Source organism: Oncorhynchus mykiss, chromosome 17 (assembly GCF_013265735.2).
Source record: "Oncorhynchus mykiss isolate Arlee chromosome 17, USDA_OmykA_1.1, whole genome shotgun sequence".
Lineage (NCBI taxonomy): Eukaryota > Metazoa > Chordata > Actinopteri > Salmoniformes > Salmonidae > Oncorhynchus > Oncorhynchus mykiss.
In genome coordinates, this window is record NC_048581.1 from 87,175,990 (window position 1) to 87,198,060 (window position 22,071).

The 22,071-nt window shown below is 45.9% G+C and overlaps 1 protein-coding gene across 1 annotated transcript in view; it reads left to right on the forward strand.

Moving 5' to 3' along the window:
• Positions 1 to 5,461: 5,461 nt before the first annotated feature.
• Positions 5,462 to 22,071, forward strand: part of LOC110494792 (calcium/calmodulin-dependent 3',5'-cyclic nucleotide phosphodiesterase 1B) — a 72,625-nt gene continuing 56,015 nt past the window's right edge. Inside the window, exon 1 of the mRNA XM_036950902.1 lies at positions 5,462 to 5,910. Within this exon, the coding sequence (XP_036806797.1) occupies positions 5,858 to 5,910 (53 nt within the window). The 5' untranslated portion in view covers positions 5,462 to 5,857. The remainder of the gene's footprint in view (positions 5,911 to 22,071) is intronic.

Here is a 22,071-nt window from a genome sequence, read left to right on the forward strand (position 1 = left end):
TGTTTCATGCAGACCACCATAGTCCCTGTGCCCCAAAACACAAAGGCAACCTGCCTAAATGACTATAGACCAGTAGCACTCACGTCCGTAGCCATAAAGTGCTTTGAAAGGTTGGTAATGGCTCACATCAACACCATTATCCCAGAAACCCTAGACCCTCTCCAATTCGCATACCGCCCAAACAGATTTCACAGATGACTCCACACTGCCCTTTCCCACCTGGACAAAAGGAACACCTATGTGAGAATGCTATTCATTGACTACAGCTCAGCGTTCAACACCATAGTACCCTCAAAGCTCATCACTAAGCTAAGGATCCTAGGACTAAATACCTCCCTCTGCAACTGGATCCTGGACTTCCTGACGGGCCGCCCCCAGGTGTTGAGGGTAGGTAGCAACATATCTGCCACGCTGATCCTCAACACTGGAGCTCCCCAGGGGTGCGTGCTCAGTCCCCTCCTGTATTCCTTGTTCACCCACGACAGCATGGCCAGGCATGACTCCGACACCATCATTAAGTTTGCAGACGACACTGCAGTTGTAGGCCTGATCAACGACGAGACAGCCTGTAGGGAGAAGGTCAGAGACCTGGCCGGGTGGTGCCAGAATAACAACCTATCCCTCAACGTAACAAAGACTAAGGAGATGATTGTGGACTACAGGAAAAGGAGGACCAGGCACGCCCCCATTCTCATTGACGAGGCTGTAGTGGAGCAGCTTGAGAGCTTCAAGTTCCTTGGCGTCCACATCACCAACAAACTAGAATGTTCCAAACTAGAGGTCGACCGATTATGATATTTCAACGCCGATATCGATACCGATTATTGGAGGACCAAAAAAAGCCGATACTGATTAATCGGCCGATTTAAATATATAAATATATATTTGTAATAATGACAATTACAACAATACTGAATGAACACTTATTTTAACTTAATATAATGCATCAATAAAAATCTATTTAGCATCAAATAAATAATGAAACATGTTCAATTTGGTTTAAATAATGCAAAAACAAAGTGTTGGAGAAGAAAGTAAAAGTGCAATATGTGCCATGTAAAAAATTGAGAACATAGGAAAGCTGGTGGATCCTTTTAACATGAGTCTTCAATATTCCCAGGTAAGACATTTTAGGTTGTAGTTAATATAGTATTTATAGGATATTTCTCTCTATACCATTGGTATTTCATATACCTTTTGACTATTGGATGTTCTTATAGGCACTTTAGTATTGCCAGTGTAACAGTATAGCTTCCGTCCCTCTCCTCGCTCCTACCTGGGCTCGAACGAGGAACACATTGACAACAGCCACCCTCGAAGCAGCGTTACCCATGCAGAGCATGTGGAACAATTACTCCAAGTCTCAGAGCGAGTGACGTTTAAGACGCTATTAGCGCGCACCCCGCTAACTAGCTAGCCATTTCACATCGTTTACACCAGCCTAATCTTGGGAGTTGATAGGCTTGAAGTCATAAACAGCGCAATGCTTGAAGCACAGTGAAGAGCTGCTGGCAAAATGCACGAAAGTGCTGTTTGAATTAATGCTTACGAGCTTGCTGGTGCCAACCATCGCTCAGTCAGACTGCTATATCAAAACATAGACTTAATTATAACATAATAACACACAGAAATACGAGCCTTTGGTCATTAATATGGTCAAATCCGGAAACTATCATTTAGAAAACAAAACATTTATTATTATCGCATATACTCTGACTCTGCGTGCAATGAACGCAAGAGAAGTGACACAATTTCACCTGGTTAATATTGCCTGCTAACCTGGATTTATTTTAGCTAAATATGCAGGTTTAAAAATATATACCACTGTGTATTGATTTGAAGAAAGGAATTGATGTTTATGGTTAACTACACGTTGGAGCAACGACAGTCCTTTTTCCGCGAATGCGCACTGCATTGATTATATGCAGCGCAGGACACGCTAGATAAACTAGTAATATCATCAACCATGTGTAGTTAACTAGTGATTATGATTGATTGATTGATTGTTTTTTATAAGATAAGTCTAATGCTTGCTAGCAACTTATCTTGGCTTCTTACTGCATTCGCGTAACAGGCAGTCTCCTCGTGGAGTGCAATGGGAGGAGGTGGCAGAGCGTTGGACTAGTTAACTGTAAGGTTGCAAGATTGAATCCCCGAGCTGACAAGGTAAAAATCTGTCGTTCTGCCCCTGAACAAGGCAGTTAACCCACTGTTCCTAGGCCGTCATTGAAAATAAGAATGTTTTCTTAACTGACTTGCCTAGTTAAATAATAAATGGCCAAATCGGTGTCCAAAAATACCGATTTCCGATTGTTATGAAAACTTGAAATCGGACGTAATTAATCGGCCATTCCGATGAATCGGTCAACCTCTAGTCCAAACACACCAAGACAGTCGTGAAGAGGGCACGACAACGCCTATTCTCCCTCAGGAAACTAAAACGATTTGGCATGGATCCTGAGATCCTCAAAACGTTCTACAGCTGCAACATCGAGAGCAACCTGACTGGTTGCATCACCGCCTGGTATGGCAATTGCTCGGCCTCTGACCGCAAGGCACTACAGAGGGTAGTGCGTGCGGCCCAGTGCATCACTGGAAATGCTAAATCCTCATAACATTTTTATACTTGGACTAAATGTTCCCATGCCTCTGGGATTTATAGAGATATGAAATCAAGTCTCTCTCCAGTAAAAGTAAATATCAGTGAATTATGTCTGCTCTGAGAGGGGGCACTCACTCACTCTGGGGGATGAAGGGAGTGGACAGGCCCTCACTAACATGTTTAATTCAGACTAGAGGAAGAGGATGCTATGCAGTCAGTATGAAATCAGATCAATCGTGTTTAAATCAAACGTGTTGAGGAGGATATCCAACAGTCTTTCAGACTAGATGAAGAGGATGTCGTGCCAATCATTATGAAACGAGATCAATCATGTTTAATTCGGACTACGTGTGGAGGATGTAACGCAGCCGTTATGAAATCAGATCTAACATTCTAATTGAAATCAGATGACATTGAGAAGCTTTGAGACACTGAGAGGCCTGAGAAGCCTTGAGACACTGAGAAGCCTGAGAAGCCTTGAGACACCGAGAAGCTTTGAGACACTGAGAAGCCTGAGAAGCCTTGAGACACTGAGAAGCCTTGAGACACTGAGAAGCCTGAGAAGCCTTGAGACACTGAGAAGCCCGAGAAGCCTTGAGACACTGAGAAGCTTTGAGACACTGAGAAGCCTTTAGACACTGAGAAGCCTGAGAAGCCTTGAGACACTGAGAAGCCTGAGAAGCCTTGAGACACTGAGAAGCCTGAGAAGCCTTGAGACACTGAGAAGCTTTGAGACACTGAGAAGCCTTGAGACACTGAGAAGCCTGAGAAGACTTGAGACACTGAGAAGCTTTGAGACACTGAGAAGCCTGAGAAGTTTTGAGACACTGAGAAGCTTTGAGACACTGAGACACTGAGAAGCTTTGAGACACTGAGACACTGAGAAGCCTGGGAAGCCTTGAGACACTGAGAAGCCTGAGAAGCCTTGGCTAACCAACACTGGTTAGACTCCTCCCACTCTGCCGTTTTTTTTTTTTTTTTTGCTACTACTTCTACTAAAGTCATTTTATCCAGCGGGAAAATAAAGATGAATGATCTTATTTAAAAACGTTTGCCCTTTTGCGATGGTGATTATTTCCCCGACCAACCTGATGCCAACATGTAAATCATTTTTGGTTACACGTCAAACATATAATAAACTAATTGAAATTGCTTTTGAATGTAAAATAATTATAATACCCCAGACAGATGTTGAAACCTGTAAATCGACTTCAACGTGTCTTTTTTGTTTCCTAGACACAACGTACGTCACAATGTCATTTCTCCAATAGAAAAACAAAACAAAAAAAGCTTTTTTTAAAGTGATCGACTTGAGGAAATCAACCCTCAACGTTAAATGCAGTCATGCACTGTGAATTGAAGAGGCACGTCAAGGAGCATGGGAGTGACCCAGCCACCAAGAAAGACAAGCAACCAGGGGAAGTCACTCAGACTGGATATTTCCCCGGTAGCTCTCACATCCCCACAGCTATAAAATGAGGCTTCATTAATTGAAGAAATACGTGATGTATGTATGCCACAGAAGTACTCACGTTTAAAACCTGAATTTAATTCATTTTCGGATCTTGTAAATGACTAGAATCTCTTTGATTTGAAGATTCCACTATACTGGAAGAGTAGTATCAGTCTCCACACTGGAAGAGTAGTTTCAGCCTCCACACTGGAAGAGTAGTATCAGCCTCCACACTGGAAGAGTAGTTTCAGCCTCCACACTGGAAGAGTAGTATCAGCCTCCACACTGGAAGAGTAGTTTCAGCCTCCACACTGGAAGAGTAGTATCAGCCTCCACACTGGAAGAGTAGTATCAGCCTCCACACTGGAAGAGTAGTTTCAGCCTCCACACTGGAAGAGTAGTATCAGCCTCCATACTGGAAGAGTAGTATCAGCCTCCACACTGAAAGAGTAGTTTCAGCCTCCATACTGGAAGAGTAGTTTCAGCCTCCACACTGGAAGAGTAGTATCAGCCTCCACACTGGAAGAGTAGTTTCAGCCTCCACACTGGAAGAGTAGTTTCAGCCTCCACACTGGAAGAGTAGTATCAGCCTCCACACTGGAAGAGTAGTTTCAGCCTCCACACTGGAAGAGTAGTTTCAGCCTCCACACTGGAAGAGTAGTATCAGCCTCCACACTGGAAGAGTAGTTTCAGCCTCCACACTGGAAGAGTAGTATCAGCCTCCACACTGGAAGAGTAGTTTCAGCCTCCACACTGGAAGAGTAGTATCAGCCTCCATACTGGAAGAGTAGTTTCAGCCTCCACACTGGAAGAGTAGTATCAGCCTCCACACTGGAAGAGTAGTTTCAGCCTCCACACTGGAAGAGTAGTATCAGCCTCCATACTGGAAGAGTAGTTTCAGCCTCCACACTGGAAGAGTAGTTTCAGCCTCCACACCTGGGATGTTGTCGTTTTTATGAGAAATGTGCAGAATTCAAAGAAACTGCTGTACTGTGTTGTAATGTAACATGAAGCCTCAGGTTATCGTTGTATGTTTTCATTTGACAAGTACGGTTGATTTGTTTTTCTGGGTAATCGAATAGCAGTTTGAATTGTTGTGGGTGGCTTTGGAGGACAGTATACATTGGTTTATTTTGGTTTGGTCACTACAGGTCCTGTAGTGAAAAAGACTTTGGTCTGTGCTCTGCCAGTGCAGTGGAAAATTCTCATTGGGATTTAGAGTACACACACTGCCTTGAAAGCATAGCAGTCAACACCCCATCAGTGAAGTTGGCTCGGTTCTCTATTTTACTCTCTCCTTCTCCTTCCCCCCCATCTCACTCTCTCTCTCTCTCTCTCTCCCACTCGCTCTCTCAACTCTCTCTCTCTCAACTCTCTCTCCTTCCCCCATCTCTTTCTCTCGCGCTCTCTCTCTCTCTCCTTCCCCCATCTCTCTCTCTCTCTCTCTCTCCCTCTCTCTAACCCTGCTTCCTTCACATAACTTACACACTTTGGCCTAGACCTATCACAGTTCAGTTAGGTCCCCACAGATGGGTGCAAGCTACGCAGGCTGGGGTGTACCAAAAGTGTTTCTCGGGACAGAAAACCTTGGGTGGTTCTGTTGAACAGTAGGCTATCTGAGAGACTTTTTTACTATCTAGATATTTTCAGGAGAGTGTACTCTCTCTCTCTCTCTCTCTGTGCTTTGTGTCACTACGCCTGAGCTCTGTGCTTAGGATTGTAAAGGACAGAACCATTGGGTTGTGCAGACAGTGTCAAACTGTGGGTCTGTAAGGGCTTTGCCTTACTGTGACTGTGGGTGGATGGCTGAGCTGGTGAGAGTGAGGAAGAAACACCTCCAGATGCCTATCTCCAGGTAAGAGAAAGGAACTCTGGGAAATGGGAACAGGATGGGAGAAGTGGTAATGCATTTCCAAACTTCATTAAGAAGTGTAAACCTTTCCTGTTTGTGATAAGGTAGGATTTAGGAGGATATTGTGACATGCTGAGGTTACTGTGACATACTGAGGTTACGTGTGTACTGAGGTTACTGTGTGTACTGAGGTTACTGTGTGTACTGAGGTTACTGTGACATGCTGAAGTTACTGTGACATGCTGAGGTTACTGTGACATGCTGAGGTTACTGTGTGAACTGAGGTTACTGTGTGAACTGAGGTTACTGTGTGTACTGAGGTTACTGTGTGTACTGAGGTTACTGTGTGTACTGAGGTTACTGTGTGTACTGAGGTTACTGTGTGTACTGAGGTTACTGTGTGTACTGAGGTTACTGTGTGTACTGAGGTTAATGTGACATACTGAGGTTACAGTGTGTGCTGAGGTTACAGTGTGTGCTGAGGTTACAGTGTGTGCTGAGGTTACTGTGACATACTGAGGTTACTGTGACATACTGAGGATACTGTGTGTACTGAGGTTACTGTGTGTACTGAGGTTACTGTGTGTACTGAGGTTACTGTGTGTACTGAGGTTACTGTGTGTACTGAGGTTACTGTGTGTACTGAGGTTACTGTGTGTACTGAGGTTACTGTGTGTACTGAGGTTACTGTGTGTACTGAGGTTACTGTAACATACTGAGGTTACTGTGACATACTGAGGTTACTGTGACATACTAATGTTTCTGTGACATACTGATGTTTCTGTGACCTACTGAGGATACTGTGACCTACTGAGGTTACTGTGTGTCCTGAGGTTACTGTGTGTCCTGAGGTTACTGTGTGTCCTGAGGTTACTGTGTGTCCTGAGGTTACTGTGTGTCCTGAGGTTACTGTGTGTCCTGAGGTTACTGTGTGTCCTGAGGTTACTGTGTGTCCTGAGGTTACTGTGTGTCCTGAGGTTACTGTGTGTCCTGAGGTTACTGTGTGTCCTGAGGTTAATGTGACATGCTGAGGTTACTGTGACATGCTGAGGTTACTGTGACCTGCTGAGGTTACTGTGACCTGCTGAGGTTACTGTGACCTGCTGAGGTTACTGTGACCTGCTGAGGTTACTGTGACCTGCTGAGGTTACTGTGACCTGCTTAGGTTACTGTGACATACTGAGGTTACTGTGACATACTGAGGTTACTGTGACATACTGAGGTTACTGTGACCTACTGAGGTTACTGTGACCTACTGAGGTTACTGTGTGTACTGACGTTACTGTGTGTCCTGAGGTTACTGTGTGTCCTGAGGTTACTGTGTGTCCTGAGGTTACTGTGTGTCCTGAGGTTACTGTGTGTCCTGAGGTTACTGTGTGTCCTAAGGTTACTGTGTGTCCTGAGGTTACTGTGACATGCTGAAGTTACTGTGACATGCTGAGGTTACTGTTGCATGCTGAGGTTACTGTGTGTACTGAGGCTACTGTGTGTACTGAGGTTACTGTGTGTACTGAGGTTACTGTGACATACTGAGGTTACTGTGACATACTGAGGTTCCTGTGACATACTGAGGTTACTGTGACATGCTGAGGTTACTGTGACATGCTGAGGTTACTGTGACATGCTGAGGTTTCTGTGTGTCCTGAGGTTACTGTGTGTCCTGAGGTTACTGTGACATGCTGAGGTTACTGTGACATGCTGAGGTTACTGTGTGTCCTGAGGTTACTGTGTGTCCTGAGGTTACTGTGTGTACTGAGGTTACTGTGTGTACTGAGGTTACTGTGACATACTGAGGTTACTGTGACATACTGAGGTTACTGTGTGTACTGAGGTTACTGTGTGTACTGAGGTTAATGTGACCTACTGAGGTTACTGTGTGTCCTGAGGTTACTGTGTGTCCTGAGGTTACTGTGTGTCCTGAGGTTACTGTGTGTCCTGAGGTTACTGTGTGTCCTGAGGTTACTGTGTGTCCTGAGGTTACTGTGTGTCCTGAGGTTACTGTGTGTCCTAAGGTTACTCTGTGTCCTGATGTTACTGTGACATGCTGAAGTTACTGTGACATGCTGAGGTTACTGTGGCATGCTGAGGTTACTGTGTGTACTGAGGCTACTGTGTGTACTGAGGTTACTGTGTGTACTGAGGTTACTGTGACATACTGAGGTTACTGTGACATGCTGAGGTTACTGTGACATGCTGAGGTTACTGTGACATGCTGAGGTTACTGTGTGTACTGAGGTTACTGTGTGCACTGAGGTTACTGTGTGCACTGAGGTTACTGTGTGCACTGAGGTTACTGTGTGTACTGAGGTTACTGTGACATGCTGAGGTTAATGTGTGTACTGAGGTTACTGTGACATGCTGAGGTTACTGTGACATGCTGAGGTTACTGTGACATGCTGAGGTTAATTTGTGTACTGAGGTTACTGTGACATGCTGAAGTTACTGTGACATGCTGAAGTTACTGTGACATGCTGAGGTTACTGTGACGTGCTGAGGTTACTGTGACGTACTGAGGTTACTGTGTGTACTGAGGTTACTGTGACATACTGAGGTTACTGTGACATACTGAGGTTACTGTGACGTGCTGAGGTTACTGCGACGTGCTGAGGTTACTGCGACGTGCTGAGGTAACTGCGACGTGTTGAGGTTACTGTGACGTGCTGAGGTTACTGTGACGTACTGAGGTTACTGTGACGTACTGAGGTTACTGTGACGTACTGAGGTTACTGTGACATACTGAGGTTACTGTGACATACTGAGGTTACTGTGACATACTGAGGTTACTGTGTGTCCTGAGATTACTGTGACATGCTGATGTTACTGTGACATGCTGAGGTTACTGTGACATGCTGAGGTTACTGTGACATGCTGTTTAATGTGTGTAATGAGGTTACTGTGACATGCTGAGGTTACTGTGACATGCTGAAGTTACTGTGACATGCTGAGGTTACTGTGACATCCTGAGGTTACTGTGACATGCTGAGGTTACTGTGACATGCTGAGGTTAATGTGTGTAATGAGGTTACTGTGACATGCTGAGGTTACTGTGACATGCTGAGTTTACTGTGACATGCTGAGGTTACTGTGACATGCTGAGGTTACTGTGACATGCTGAGGTTACTGTGACATGCTGAGGTTTCTGTGTGTCCTGAGGTTACTGTGTGTCCTGAGGTTACTGTGACATGCTGAGGTTACTGTGACATGCTGAGGTTACTGTGTGTCCTGAGGTTACTGTGTGTCCTGAGGTTACTGTGTGTCCTGAGGTTACTGTGACATGCTGAGGTTACTGTGACATGCTGAAGTTACTGTGACATGCTGAAGTTACTGTGACATGCTGAGGTTACCGTGACGTGCTGAGGTTACTGTGACGTACTGAGGTTACTGTGTGTACTGAGGTTACTGTGACATACTGAGGTTACTGTGTGTACTGAGGTTACTGTGACATACTGAGGTTACTGTGTGTACTGAGGTTACTGTGTGTACTGAGGTTACTGTGACATGCTGAGGTTACTGTGACCTACTGAGGTTACTGTGACTTGCTGAGGTTACTGTGTGTCCTGAGGTTACTGTGTGTCCTGAGGTTACTGTGTGTCCTGAGGTTACTGTGTGTCCTGAGGTTACTGTGTGTCCTGAGGTTACTGTGTGTCCTGAGGTTACTGTGTGTCCTGAGGTTACTGTGTGTCCTGAGGTTACTGTGTGTCCTGAGGTTACTGTGTGTCCTGAGGTTACTGTGTGTCCTAAGGTTACTGTGTGTCCTGAGGTTACTGTGACATGCTGAAGTTACTGTGACATGCTGAGGTTACTGTGGCATGCTGAGGTTACTGTGTGTACTGAGGCTACAGTGTGTACTGAGGTTACTGTGTGTACTGAGGTTACTGTGACATACTGAGGTTACTGTGACATACTGAGGTTACTGTGACATGCTGAGGTTACTGTGACATGCTGAGGTTACTGTGTGTACTGAGGTTACTGTGTGCACTGAGGTTACTGTGTGTCCTGAGGTTACTGTGTGCACTGAGGTTACTGTTTGCACTGAGGTTACTGTGTGTACTGAGGTTACTGTGTGTACTGAGGTTACTGTGACATACTGAGGTTACTGTGACATACTGAGGTTACTGTGTGTACTGAGGTTACTGTGTGTACTGAGGTTACTGTGACCTACTGAGGTTACTGTGACTTGCTGAGGTTACTGTGTGTCCTGAGGTTACTGTGTGTACTGAGGTTACTGTGTGTACTGAGGTTACTGTGTGTCCTGAGGTTACTGTGTGTCCTGAGGTTACTGTGTCCTGAGGTTACTGTGTGTCCTGAGGTTACTGTGTGTCCTGAGGTTACTGTGTGTCCTGAGGTTACTGTGTGTCCTGAGGTTACTGTTTGTCCTGAGGTTACTGTGTGTCCTGAGGTTACTGTGTGTCCTGAGGTTACTGTGTGTCCTAAGGTTACTGTGTGTCCTAAGGTTACTGTGTGTCCTGAGGTTACTGTGACATGCTGAAGTTACTGTGACATGCTGAGGTTACTGTGACGTACTGAGGTTACTGTGTGTACTGAGGTTACTGTGACATACTGAGGTTACTGTGACATACTTAGGTTACTGTGACATGCTGAGGTTACTGCGACGTGCTGAGGTTACTGCGACGTGCTGAGGTTACTGCGACGTGCTGAGGTAACTGTGACGTGCTGAGGTTACTGTGACGTGCTGAGGTTACTGTGACGTACTGAGGTTACTGCGACGTACTGAGGTTACTGTGACATACTGAGGTTACTGTGTGTCCTGAGGTTACTGTGACATGCTGATGTTACTGTGACATGCTGAGGTTACTGTGACATGCTGAGGTTACTGTGACATGCTGAGGTTAATGTGTGTAATGAGGTTACTGTGACATGCTGAGGTTACTGTGACATGCTGAGGTTACTGTGACATGCTGAGGTTACTGTGACATGCTGAGGTTACTGTGACATGCTGAGGTTAATGTGTGTAATGAGGTTACTGTGACATGCTGAGGTTACTGTGACATGCTGAGTTTACTGTGACATGCTGAGGTTACTGTGACATGCTGAGGTTACTGTGACATGCTGAGGTTACTGTGTGTCCTGAGGTTACTGTGTGTCCTGAGGTTACTGTGACATGCTGAGGTTACTGTGACATGCTGAGGTTACTGTGTGTCCTGAGGTTACTGTGTGTCCTGAGGTTACTGTGTGTCCTGAGGTTACTGTGTGTCCTGAGGTTACTGTGTGTCCTGAGGTTACTGTGTGTCCTGAGGTTACTGTGTGTCCTGAGGTTACTGTGACATGCTGAAGTTACTGTGACATGCTGAAGTTACTGTGACATGCTGAAGTTACTGTGACATGCTGAGGTTACTGTGATGTGCTGAGGTTACTGTGACGTACTGAGGTTACTGTGTGTACTGAGGTTACTGTGTGTACTGAGGTTACTGTGACATACCGAGGTTACTGTGACTACTGAGGTTACTGTGACATACTGAAGTTACTGTGACATGCTGAGGTTACTGTGACGTGCTGAGGTTACTGTGACGTACTGAGGTTACTGTGTGTACTGAGGTTACTGTGACGTACTGAGGTTACTGTGACATACTGAGGTTACTGTGACATACTGAGGTTACTGTGACATGCTGATGTTACTGTGACATGCTGATGTTACTGTGACATGCTGAGGTTACTGTGACATGCTGAGGTTAATGTGTGTAATGAGGTTACTGTGACATGCTGAGGTTACTGTGACATGCTGAGGTTACTGTGACATGCTGAGGTTACTGTGACATGCTGAGGTTACTGTGACATGCTGAGGTTAATGTGTGTAATGAGGTTACTGTGACATGCTGAGGTTACTGTGACATGCTGAGTTTACTGTGACATGCTGAGGTTACTGTGACATGCTGAGGTTACTGTGACATGCTGAGGTTACTGTGACATGCTGAGGTTACTGTGACATGCTGAGGTTACTGTGTGTCCTGAGGTTACTGTGTGTCCTGAGGTTACTGTGACATGCTGAGGTTACTGTGACATGCTGAGGTTACTGTGACATGTTGAGGTTACTGTGTGTCCTGAGGTTACTGTGTGTCCTGAGGTTACTGTGTGTCCTGAGGTTACTGTGTGTCTTGACGTTACTGTGTGTCCTGAGGTTACTGTGTGTCCTGAGGTTACTGTGTGTCCTGAGGTTACTGTGACATGCTGAAGTTACTGTGACATGCTGAGGTTACTGTGACGTGCTGAGGTTACTGTGACGTACTGAGGTTACTGTGTGTACTGAGGTTACTGTGTGTACTGAGGTTACTGTGACATACTGAGGTTACTGTGACATGCTGAGTTTACTGTGACATGCTGAGGTTACTGTGACATGCTGAGGTTACTGTGACATGCTGAGGTTACTGTGACATGCTGAGGTTACTGTGTGTCCTGAGGTTACTGTGTGTCCTGAGGTTACTGTGACATGCTGAGGTTACTGTGACATGCTGAGGTTACTGTGTGTCCTGAGGTTACTGTGTGTCCTGAGGTTACTGTGTGTCCTGAGGTTACTGTGTGTCCTGAGGTTACTGTGTGTCCTGAGGTTACTGTGTGTCCTGAGGTTACTGTGACATGCTGAAGTTACTGTGACATGCTGAAGTTACTGTGACATGCTGAAGTTACTGTGACATGCTGAGGTTACTGTGACGTGCTGAGGTTACTGTGACGTACTGAGGTTACTGTGTGTACTGAGGTTACTGTGTGTACTGAGGTTACTGTGACATACCGAGGTTACTGTGTGTACTGAGGTTACTGTGACATACTGAAGTTACTGTGACATGCTGAGGTTACTGTGACGGGCTGAGGTTACTGTGACGTACTGAGGTTACTGTGTGTACTGAGGTTACTGTGACGTACTGAGGTTACTGTGACATACTGAGGTTACTGTGACATACTGAGGTTACTGTGACATGCTGATGTTACTGTGACATGCTGATGTTACTGTGACATGCTGAGGTTACTGTGACATGCTGAGGTTAATGTGTGTAATGAGGTTACTGTGACATGCTGAGGTTACTGTGACATGCTGAGATTACTGTGACATGCTGAGGTTACTGTGACATGCTGAGGTTAATGTGTGTAATGAGGTTACTGTGACATGCTGAGGTTACTGTGACATGCTGAGTTTACTGTGACATGCTGAGGTTACTGTGACATGCTGAGGTTACTGTGACATGCTGAGGTTACTGTGACATGCTGAGGTTACTGTGACATGCTGAGGTTACTGTGTGTCCTGAGGTTACTGTGTGTCCTGAGGTTACTGTGACATGCTGAGGTTACTGTGACATGCTGAGGTTACTGTGTGTCCTGAGGTTACTGTGTGTCCTGAGGTTACTGTGTGTCCTGAGGTTACTGTGTGTCCTGAGGTTACTGTGTGTCCTGAGGTTACTGTGTGTCTTGACGTTACTGTGTGTCCTGAGGTTACTGTGTGTCCTGAGGTTACTGTGTGTCCTGAGGTTACTGTGACATGCTGAAGTTACTGTGACATGCTGAAGTTACTGTGACATGCTGAGGTTACTGTGACGTGCTGAGGTTACTGTGACGTACTGAGGTTACTGTGTGTACTGAGGTTACTGTGTGTACTGAGGTTACTGTGACATACTGAGGTTACTGTGTGTACTGAGGTTACTGTGTGTACTGAGGTTACTGTGACATGCTGAGGTTACTGTGACCTACTGAGGTTACTGTGACTTGCTGAGGTTACTGTGTGTCCTGAGGTTACTGTGTGTCCTGAGGTTACTGTGTGTCCTGAGGTTACTGTGTGTCCTGAGGTTACTGTGTGTCCTGAGGTTATTGTGTGTCCTGAGGTTACTGTGTGTCCTAAGGTTACTGTGTGTCCTGAGGTTACTGTGACATGCTGAAGTTACTGTGACATGCTGAGGTTACTGTGGCATGCTGAGGTTACTGTGTGTACTGAGGCTACAGTGTGTACTGAGGTTACTGTGTGTACTGAGGTTACTGTGTGTACTGAGGTTACTGTGACATACTGAGGTTACTGTGACATACTGAGGTTACTGTGACATACTGAGGTTACTGTGACATGCTGAGGTTACTGTGACATGCTGAGGTTACTGTGTGTACTGAGGTTACTGTGTGCACTGAGGTTACTGTGTGTCCTGAGGTTACTGTGTGTCCTGAGGTTACTGTGTGCACTGAGGTTACTGTGTGTACTGAGGTTACTGTGTGTACTGAGGTTACTGTGACATACTGAGGTTAATGTGTGTTCTGAGGTTACTGTGTGTACTGAGGTTACTGTGACATACTGAGGTTACTGTGACATGCTGAGGTTACTGTGACATGCTGAGGTTACTGTGACATGCTGAGGTTACTGTGACATGCTGAGGTTACTGTGTGTACTGAGGTTACTGTGTGCACTGAGGTTACTGTGTGCACTGAGGTTACTGTGTGCACTGAGGTTACTGTGTGCACTGAGGTTACTGTGTGCACTGAGGTTACTGTGTGCACTGAGGTTACTGTTTGTACTGAGGTTACTGTGTGTACTGAGGTTACTGTGTGTACTGAGGTTACTGTGACATGCTGAGGTTACTGTGACATGCTGAGGTTACTGTGACATGCTGAGGTTAATGTGTGTACTGAGGTTACTGTGACATGCTGAGGTTACTGTGACATGCTGAGGTTACTGTGACATGCTGAGGTTAATGTGTGTACTGAGGTTACTGTGACATGCTGAAGTTACTGTGACATGCTGAAGTTACTGTGACGTGCTGAGGTTACTGTGACGTGCTGAGGTTACTGTGACGTACTGAGGTTACTGTGACGTACTGAGGTTACTGTGACATACTGAGGTTACTGTGACATACTGAGGTTACTGTGACATGCTGAGGTTACTGTGACATGCTGAGGTTACTGTGACATGCTGAGGTTACTGTGACATGCTGAGGTTAATGTGACGTGCTGAGGTTACTGTGACGTGCTGAGGTTACTGTGACGTACTAAGGTTACTGTGACATACTGAGGTTACTGTGACATACTGAGGTTACTGTGTGTCCTGAGGTTACTGTGACATGCTGAGGTTACTGTGACATGCTGAGGTTACTGTGACATGCTGAGGTTAATGTGTGTAATGAGGTTACTGTGACATGCTGAGGTTACTGTGAAATGCTGAGGTTACTGTGACATGCTGAGGTTACTGTGACATGCTGAGGTTAATGTGTGTAACGAGGTTACTGTGACATGCTGAGGTTACTGTGACATGCTGAGTTTACTGTGACATGCTGAGGTTACTGTGACATGCTGAGGTTACTGTGACATGCTGAGGTTACTGTGACATGCTGAGGTTACTGTGACATGCTGAGGTTACTGTGACATGCTGAGGTTACTGTGTGTCCTGAGGTTACTGTGTGTCCTGAGGTTACTGTGACATGCTGAGGTTACTGTGACATGCTGAGGTTACTGTGTGTCCTGAGGTTACTGTGTGTCCTGAGGTTACTGTGTGTCCTGAGGTTACTGTGTGTCCTGAGGTTACTGTGTGTCCTGAGGTTACTGTGTGTCCTGAGGTTACTGTGTGTCCTGAGGTTACTGTGTGTCCTGAGGTTACTGTGACATGCTGAAGTTACTGTGACATGCTGAAGTTACTGTGACATGCTGAAGTTACTGTGACATGCTGAGGTCACTGTGACGTGCTGAGGTTACTGTGACGTACTGAGGTTACTGTGTGTACTGAGGTTACTGTGTGTACTGAGGTTACTGTGACATACTGAGGTTACTGTGTGTACTGAGGTTACTGTGTGTACTGAGGTTACTGTGACATACTGAGGTTACTGTGTGTACTGAGGTTACTGTGTGTACTGAGGTTACTGTGACATGCTGAGGTTACTGTGACCTACTGAGGTTACTGTGACTTGCTGAGGTTACTGTGTGTCCTGAGGTTACTGTGTGTCCTAAGGTTACTGTGTGTCCTGAGGTTACTGTGACATGCTGAGGTTACTGTGACATGCTGAGGTTACTGTGTGTCCTGAGGTTACTGTGTGTCCTGAGGTTACTGTGTGTCCTGAGGTTACTGTGTGTCCTGAGGTTACTGTGTGTCCTGAGGTTACTGTGTGTCCTGAGGTTACTGTGTGTCCTGAGGTTACTGTGTGTCCTGAGGTTACTGTGACATGCTGAAGTTACTGTGACATGCTGAAGTTACTGTGACATGCTGAAGTTACTGTGACATGCTGAGGTCACTGTGACGTGCTGAGGTTACTGTGACGTACTGAGGTTACTGTGTGTACTGAGGTTACTGTGTGTACTGAGGTTACTGTGACATACTGAGGTTACTGTGTGTACTGAGGTTACTGTGTGTACTGAGGTTACTGTGACATACTGAGGTTACTGTGTGTACTGAGGTTACTGTGTGTACTGAGGTTACTGTGACATGCTGAGGTTACTGTGACCTACTGAGGTTACTGTGACTTGCTGAGGTTACTGTGTGTCCTGAGGTTACTGTGTGTCCTAAGGTTACTGTGTGTCCTGAGGTTATTGTGACATGCTGAAGTTACTGTGACATAATGAGGTTACTGTGACATGCTGAAGTTACTGTGACATGCTGAGGTTACTGTGACATGCTGAGGTTACTGTGACTTGCTGAGGTTACTGTGTGTCCTGAGGTTACTGTGTGTCCTAAGGTTACTGTGTGTCCTGAGGTTATTGTGACATGCTGAAGTTATTGTGACATGCTGAAGTTACTGTGACATGCTGAGGTTACTGTGACATGCTGAAGTTACTGTGACATGCTGAGGTTACTGTGACATGCTGAGGTTACTGTGACATGCTGAGGTTACTGTGACATGCTGAGGTTAAAGTGTGTAATGAGGTTACTGTGACATGCTGAGGTTACTGTGACATGCTGAGGTTACTGTGACATGCTGAGTTTACTGTGACATGCTGAGGTTACTGTGACATGCTGAGGTTACTGTGACATGCTGAGGTTACTGTGACATGCTGAGGTTACTGTGTGTCCTGAGGTTACTGTGTGTCCTGAGGTTACTGTGACATGCTGAGGTTACTGTGACATGCTGAGGTTACTGTGTGTCCTGAGGTTACTGTGTGTCCTGAGGTTACTGTGTGTCCTGTGGTTACTGTGTGTCCTGAGGTTACTGTGTGTCTTGACGTTACTGTGTGTCCTGAGGTTACTGTGTGTCCTGAGGTTACTGTGTGTCCTGAGGTTACTGTGACATGCTGAAGTTACTGTGACATGCTGAAGTTACTGTGACATGCTGAGGTTACTGTGACGTGCTGAGGTTACTGTGACGTACTGAGGTTACTGTGTGTACTGAGGTTACTGTGTGTACTGAGGTTACTGTGACATACTGAGGTTACTGTGTGTACTGAGGTTACTGTGACATACTGAGGTTACTGTGTGTACTGAGGTTACTGTGTGTACTGAGGTTACTGTGTGTACTGAGGTTACTGTGACATGCTGAGGTTACTGTGACCTACTGAGGTTACTGTGACTTGCTGAGGTTACTGTGTGTCCTGAGGTTACTGTGTGTCCTGAGGTTACTGTGTGTCCTGAGGTTACTGTGTGTCCTGAGGTTATTGTGTGTCCTGAGGTTACTGTGTGTCCTGAGGTTACTGTGTGTCCTGAGGTTACTGTGTGTCCTAAGGTTACTGTGTGTCCTGAGGTTACTGTGACATGCTGAAGTTACTGTGACATGCTGAGGTTACTGTGGCCTGCTGAGGTTACTGTGTGTACTGAGGCTACAGTGTGTACTGAGGTTACTGTGTGTACTGAGGTTACTGTGTGTACTGAGGTTACTGTGACATACTGAGGTTACTGTGACATACTGAGGTTACTGTGACATACTGAGGTTACTGTGACATGCTGAGGTTACTGTGACATGCTGAGGTTACTGTGTGTACTGAGGTTACTGTGTGCACTGAGGTTACTGTGTGTCCTGAGGTTACTGTGTGCACTGAGGTTACTGTTTGCACGGAGGTTACTGTGTGTACTGAGGTTACTGTGTGTACTGAGGTTACTGTGACATACTGAGGTTAATGTGTTTACTGAGGTTACTGTGTGTACTGAGGTTACTGTGACATACTGAGGTTACTGTGACATGCTGAGGTTACTGTGACATGCTGAGGTTACTGTGACATGCTGAGGTTACTGTGACATGCTGAGGTTACTGTGTGTACTGAGGTTACTGTGTGCACTGAGGTTACTGTGTGCACTGAGGTTACTGTGTGCACTGAGGTTACTGTGTGCACTGAGGTTACTGTTTGCACTGAGGTTACTGTGTGTACTGAGGTTACTGTGTGTACTGAGGTTACTGTGTGTACTGAGGTTACTGTGACATGCTGAGGTTACTGTGACATGCTGAGGTTACTGTGACATGCTGAGGTTAATGTGTGTACTGAGGTTACTGTGACATGCTGAGGTTACTGTGACATGCTGAGGTTACTGTGAAATGCTGAGGTTAATGTGTATAATGAGGTTACTGTGACATGCTGAGGTTACTGTGACATGCTGAGGTTACTGTGAAATGCTGAGGTTACTGTGACATGCTGAGGTTACTGTGACATGCTGAGGTTAATGTGTGTAACGAGGTTACTGTGACATGCTGAGGTTACTGTGACATGCTGAGTTTACTGTGACATGCTGAGGTTACTGTGACATGCTGAGGTTACTGTGACATACTGAGGTTACTGTGACATGCTGAGGTTACTGTGACATGCTGAGGTTACTGTGTGTCCTGAGGTTACTGTGTGTCCTGAGGTTACTGTGACATGCTGAGGTTACTGTGACATGCTGAGGTTACTGTGTGTCCTGAGGTTACTGTGTGTCCTGAGGTTACTGTGTGTCCTGAGGTTACTGTGTGTCCTGAGGTTACTGTGTGTCCTGAGGTTACTGTGTGTCCTGAGGTTACTGTGTGCCCTGAGGTTACTGTGACATGCTGAAGTTACTGTGACATGCTGAAGTTACTGTGACATGCTGAAGTTACTGTGACATGCTGAGGTCACTGTGACGTGCTGAGGTTACTGTGACGTACTGAGGTTACTGTGTGTACTGAGGTTACTGTGTGTACTGAGGTTACTGTGACATACTGAGGTTACTGTGACATACTGAGGTTACTGTGTGTACTGAGGTTACTGTGACATGCTGAGGTTACTGTGACCTACTGAGGTTACTGTGACTTGCTGAGGTTACTGTGTGTCCTGAGGTTACTGTGTGTCCTAAGGTTACTGTGTGTCCTGAGGTTATTGTGACATGCTGAAGTTACTGTGACATGCTGAGGTTACTGTGACATGCTGAAGTTACTGTGACATGCTGAGGTTACTGTGACATGCTGAGGTTACTGTGGCATGCTGAGGTTACTGTGGCATGCTGAGGTTTCTGTGTGTACTGAGGCTACTGTGTGTACTAAGGTTACTGTGACATACTGAGGTTACTGTGACATGCTGAGGTTACTGTGAAATGCTGAGGTTACTGTGACATGCTGAGGTTACTGTGACATGCTGAGGTTAATGTGTGTAACGAGGTTACTGTGACATGCTGAGGTTACTGTGACATGCTGAGTTTACTGTGACATGCTGAGGTTACTGTGACATGCTGAGGTTACTGTGACATGCTGAGGTTACTGTGACATGCTGAGGTTACTGTGACATGCTGAGGTTACTGTGTGTCCTGAGGTTACTGTGTGTCCTGAGGTTACTGTGACATGCTGAGGTTACTGTGACATGCTGAGGTTACTGTGTGTCCTGAGGTTACTGTGTGTCCTGAGGTTACTGTGTGTCCTGAGATTACTGTGTGTCCTGAGGTTACTGTGTGTCCTGAGGTTACTGTGTGTCCTGAGGTTACTGTGTGTCCTGAGGTTACTGTGACATGCTGAAGTTACTGTGACATGCTGAAGTTACTCTGACATGCTGAAGTTACTGTGACATGCTGAGGTTACTGTGACGTGCTGAGGTTACTGTGACGTACTGAGGTTACTGTGTGTCCTGAGGTTATTGTGACATGCTGAAGTTACTGTGACATGCTGAGGTTACTGTGACATGCTGAAGTTACTGTGACATGCTGAGGTTACTGTGACATGCTGAGGTTACTGTGACATGCTGAGGTTACTGTGACATGCTGAGGTTAATGTGTGTAATGAGGTTACTGTGACATGCTGAGGTTACTGTGACATGCTGAGGTTAATGTGTGTACTGAGGTTACTGTGACATGCTGAGGTTACTGTGACATGCTGAGGTTTCTGTGACATGCTGAGGTTAATGTGTGTACTGAGGTTACTGTGACATGCTGAAGTTACTGTGACATGCTGAAGTTACTGTGACATGCTGAGGTTACTGTGACGTGCTGAGGTTACTGTGACGTACTGAGGTTACTGTGACGTACTGAGGTTACTGTGACATACTGAGGTTACTGTGACATACTGAGGTTACTGTGACATGCTGAGGTTACTGTGACATGCTGAGGTTACTGTGACATGCTGAGGTTACTGCGACATGCTGAGGTAACTGTGACGTGCTGAGGTTACTGTGACGTGCTGAGGTTACTGTGACGTACTAAGGTTACTGTGACATACTGAGGTTACTGTGTGTCCTGAGGTTACTGTGACATGCTGAGGTTACTGTGACATGCTGAGGTTACTGTGACATGCTGAGGTTAATGTGTGTAATGAGGTTACTGTGACATGCTGAGGTTACTGTGACATGCTGAGGTTACTGTGAAATGCTGAGGTTACTGTGACATGCTGAGGTTACTGTGACATGCTGAGGTTAATGTGTGTAACGAGGTTACTGTGACATGCTGAGGTTACTGTGACATGCTGAGTTTACTGTGACATGCTGAGGTTACTGTGACATGCTGAGGTTACTGTGACATGCTGAGGTTACTGTGACATGCTGAGGTTACTGTGACATGCTGAGGTTACTGTGTGTCCTGAGGTTACTGTGTGTCCTGAGGTTACTGTGACATGCTGAGGTTACTGTGACATGCTGAGGTTACTGTGTGTCCTGAGGTTACTGTGTGTCCTGAGGTTACTGTGTGTCCTGAGGTTACTGTGTGTCCTGAGGTTACTGTGTGTCCTGAGGTTACTGTGTGTCCTGAGGTTACTGTGTGTCCTGAGGTTACTGTGTGTCCTGAGGTTACTGTGACATGCTGAGGTTACTGTGTGTCCTGAGGTTACTGTGACATGCTGAAGTTACTGTGACATGCTGAAGTTACTGTGACATGCTGAGGTTACTGTGACGTGCTGAGGTTACTGTGACGTACTGAGGTTACTGTGTGTACTGAGGTTACTGTGTGTACTGAGGTTACTGTGACATACTGAGGTTACTGTGTGTACTGAGGTTACTGTGACATACTGAGGTTACTGTGTGTACTGAGGTTACTGTGTGTACTGAGGTTACTGTGTGTACTGAGGTTACTGTGACATGCTGAGGTTACTGTGACCTACTGAGGTTACTGTGACTTGCTGAGGTTACTGTGTGTCCTGAGGTTACTGTGTGTCCTGAGGTTACTGTGTGTCCTGAGGTTACTGTGTGTCCTGAGGTTACTGTTTGCACTGAGGTTACTGTGTGTACTGAGGTTACTGTGTGTACTGAGGTTACTGTGACCTACTGAGGTTACTGTGACTTGCTGAGGTTACTGTGTGTCCTGAGGTTACTGTGTGTACTGAGGTTACTGTGTGTCCTGAGGTTACTGTGTGTCCTGAGGTTACTGTGTGTCCTGAGGTTACTGTGTGTCCTGAGGTTACTGTGTGTCCTGAGGTTACTGTGTGTCCTGAGGTTACTGTGTGTCCTGAGGTTACTGTGTGTCCTGAGGTTACTGTGTGTCCTGAGGTTACTGTGTGTCCGGAGGTTACTGTGTGTCCTAAGGTTACTGTGTGTCCTGAGGTTACTGTGACATGCTGAAGTTACTGTGTGTACTGAGGCTACTGTGTGTACTGAGGCTACTGTGTGTACTGAGGTTACTGTGTGTACTGAGGTTGCTGTGACATACTGAGATTACTGTGACATGCTGAGGTTACTGTGACATGCTGAGGTTACTGTGTGTACTGAGGTTACTGTGTGCACTGAGGTTACTGTGTGCACTGAGGTTACTGTGTGCACTGAGGTTACTGTGTGCACTGAGGTTACTGTGTGCACTGAGGTTACTGTGTGCACTGAGGTTACTGTGTGTACTGAGGTTACTGTGTG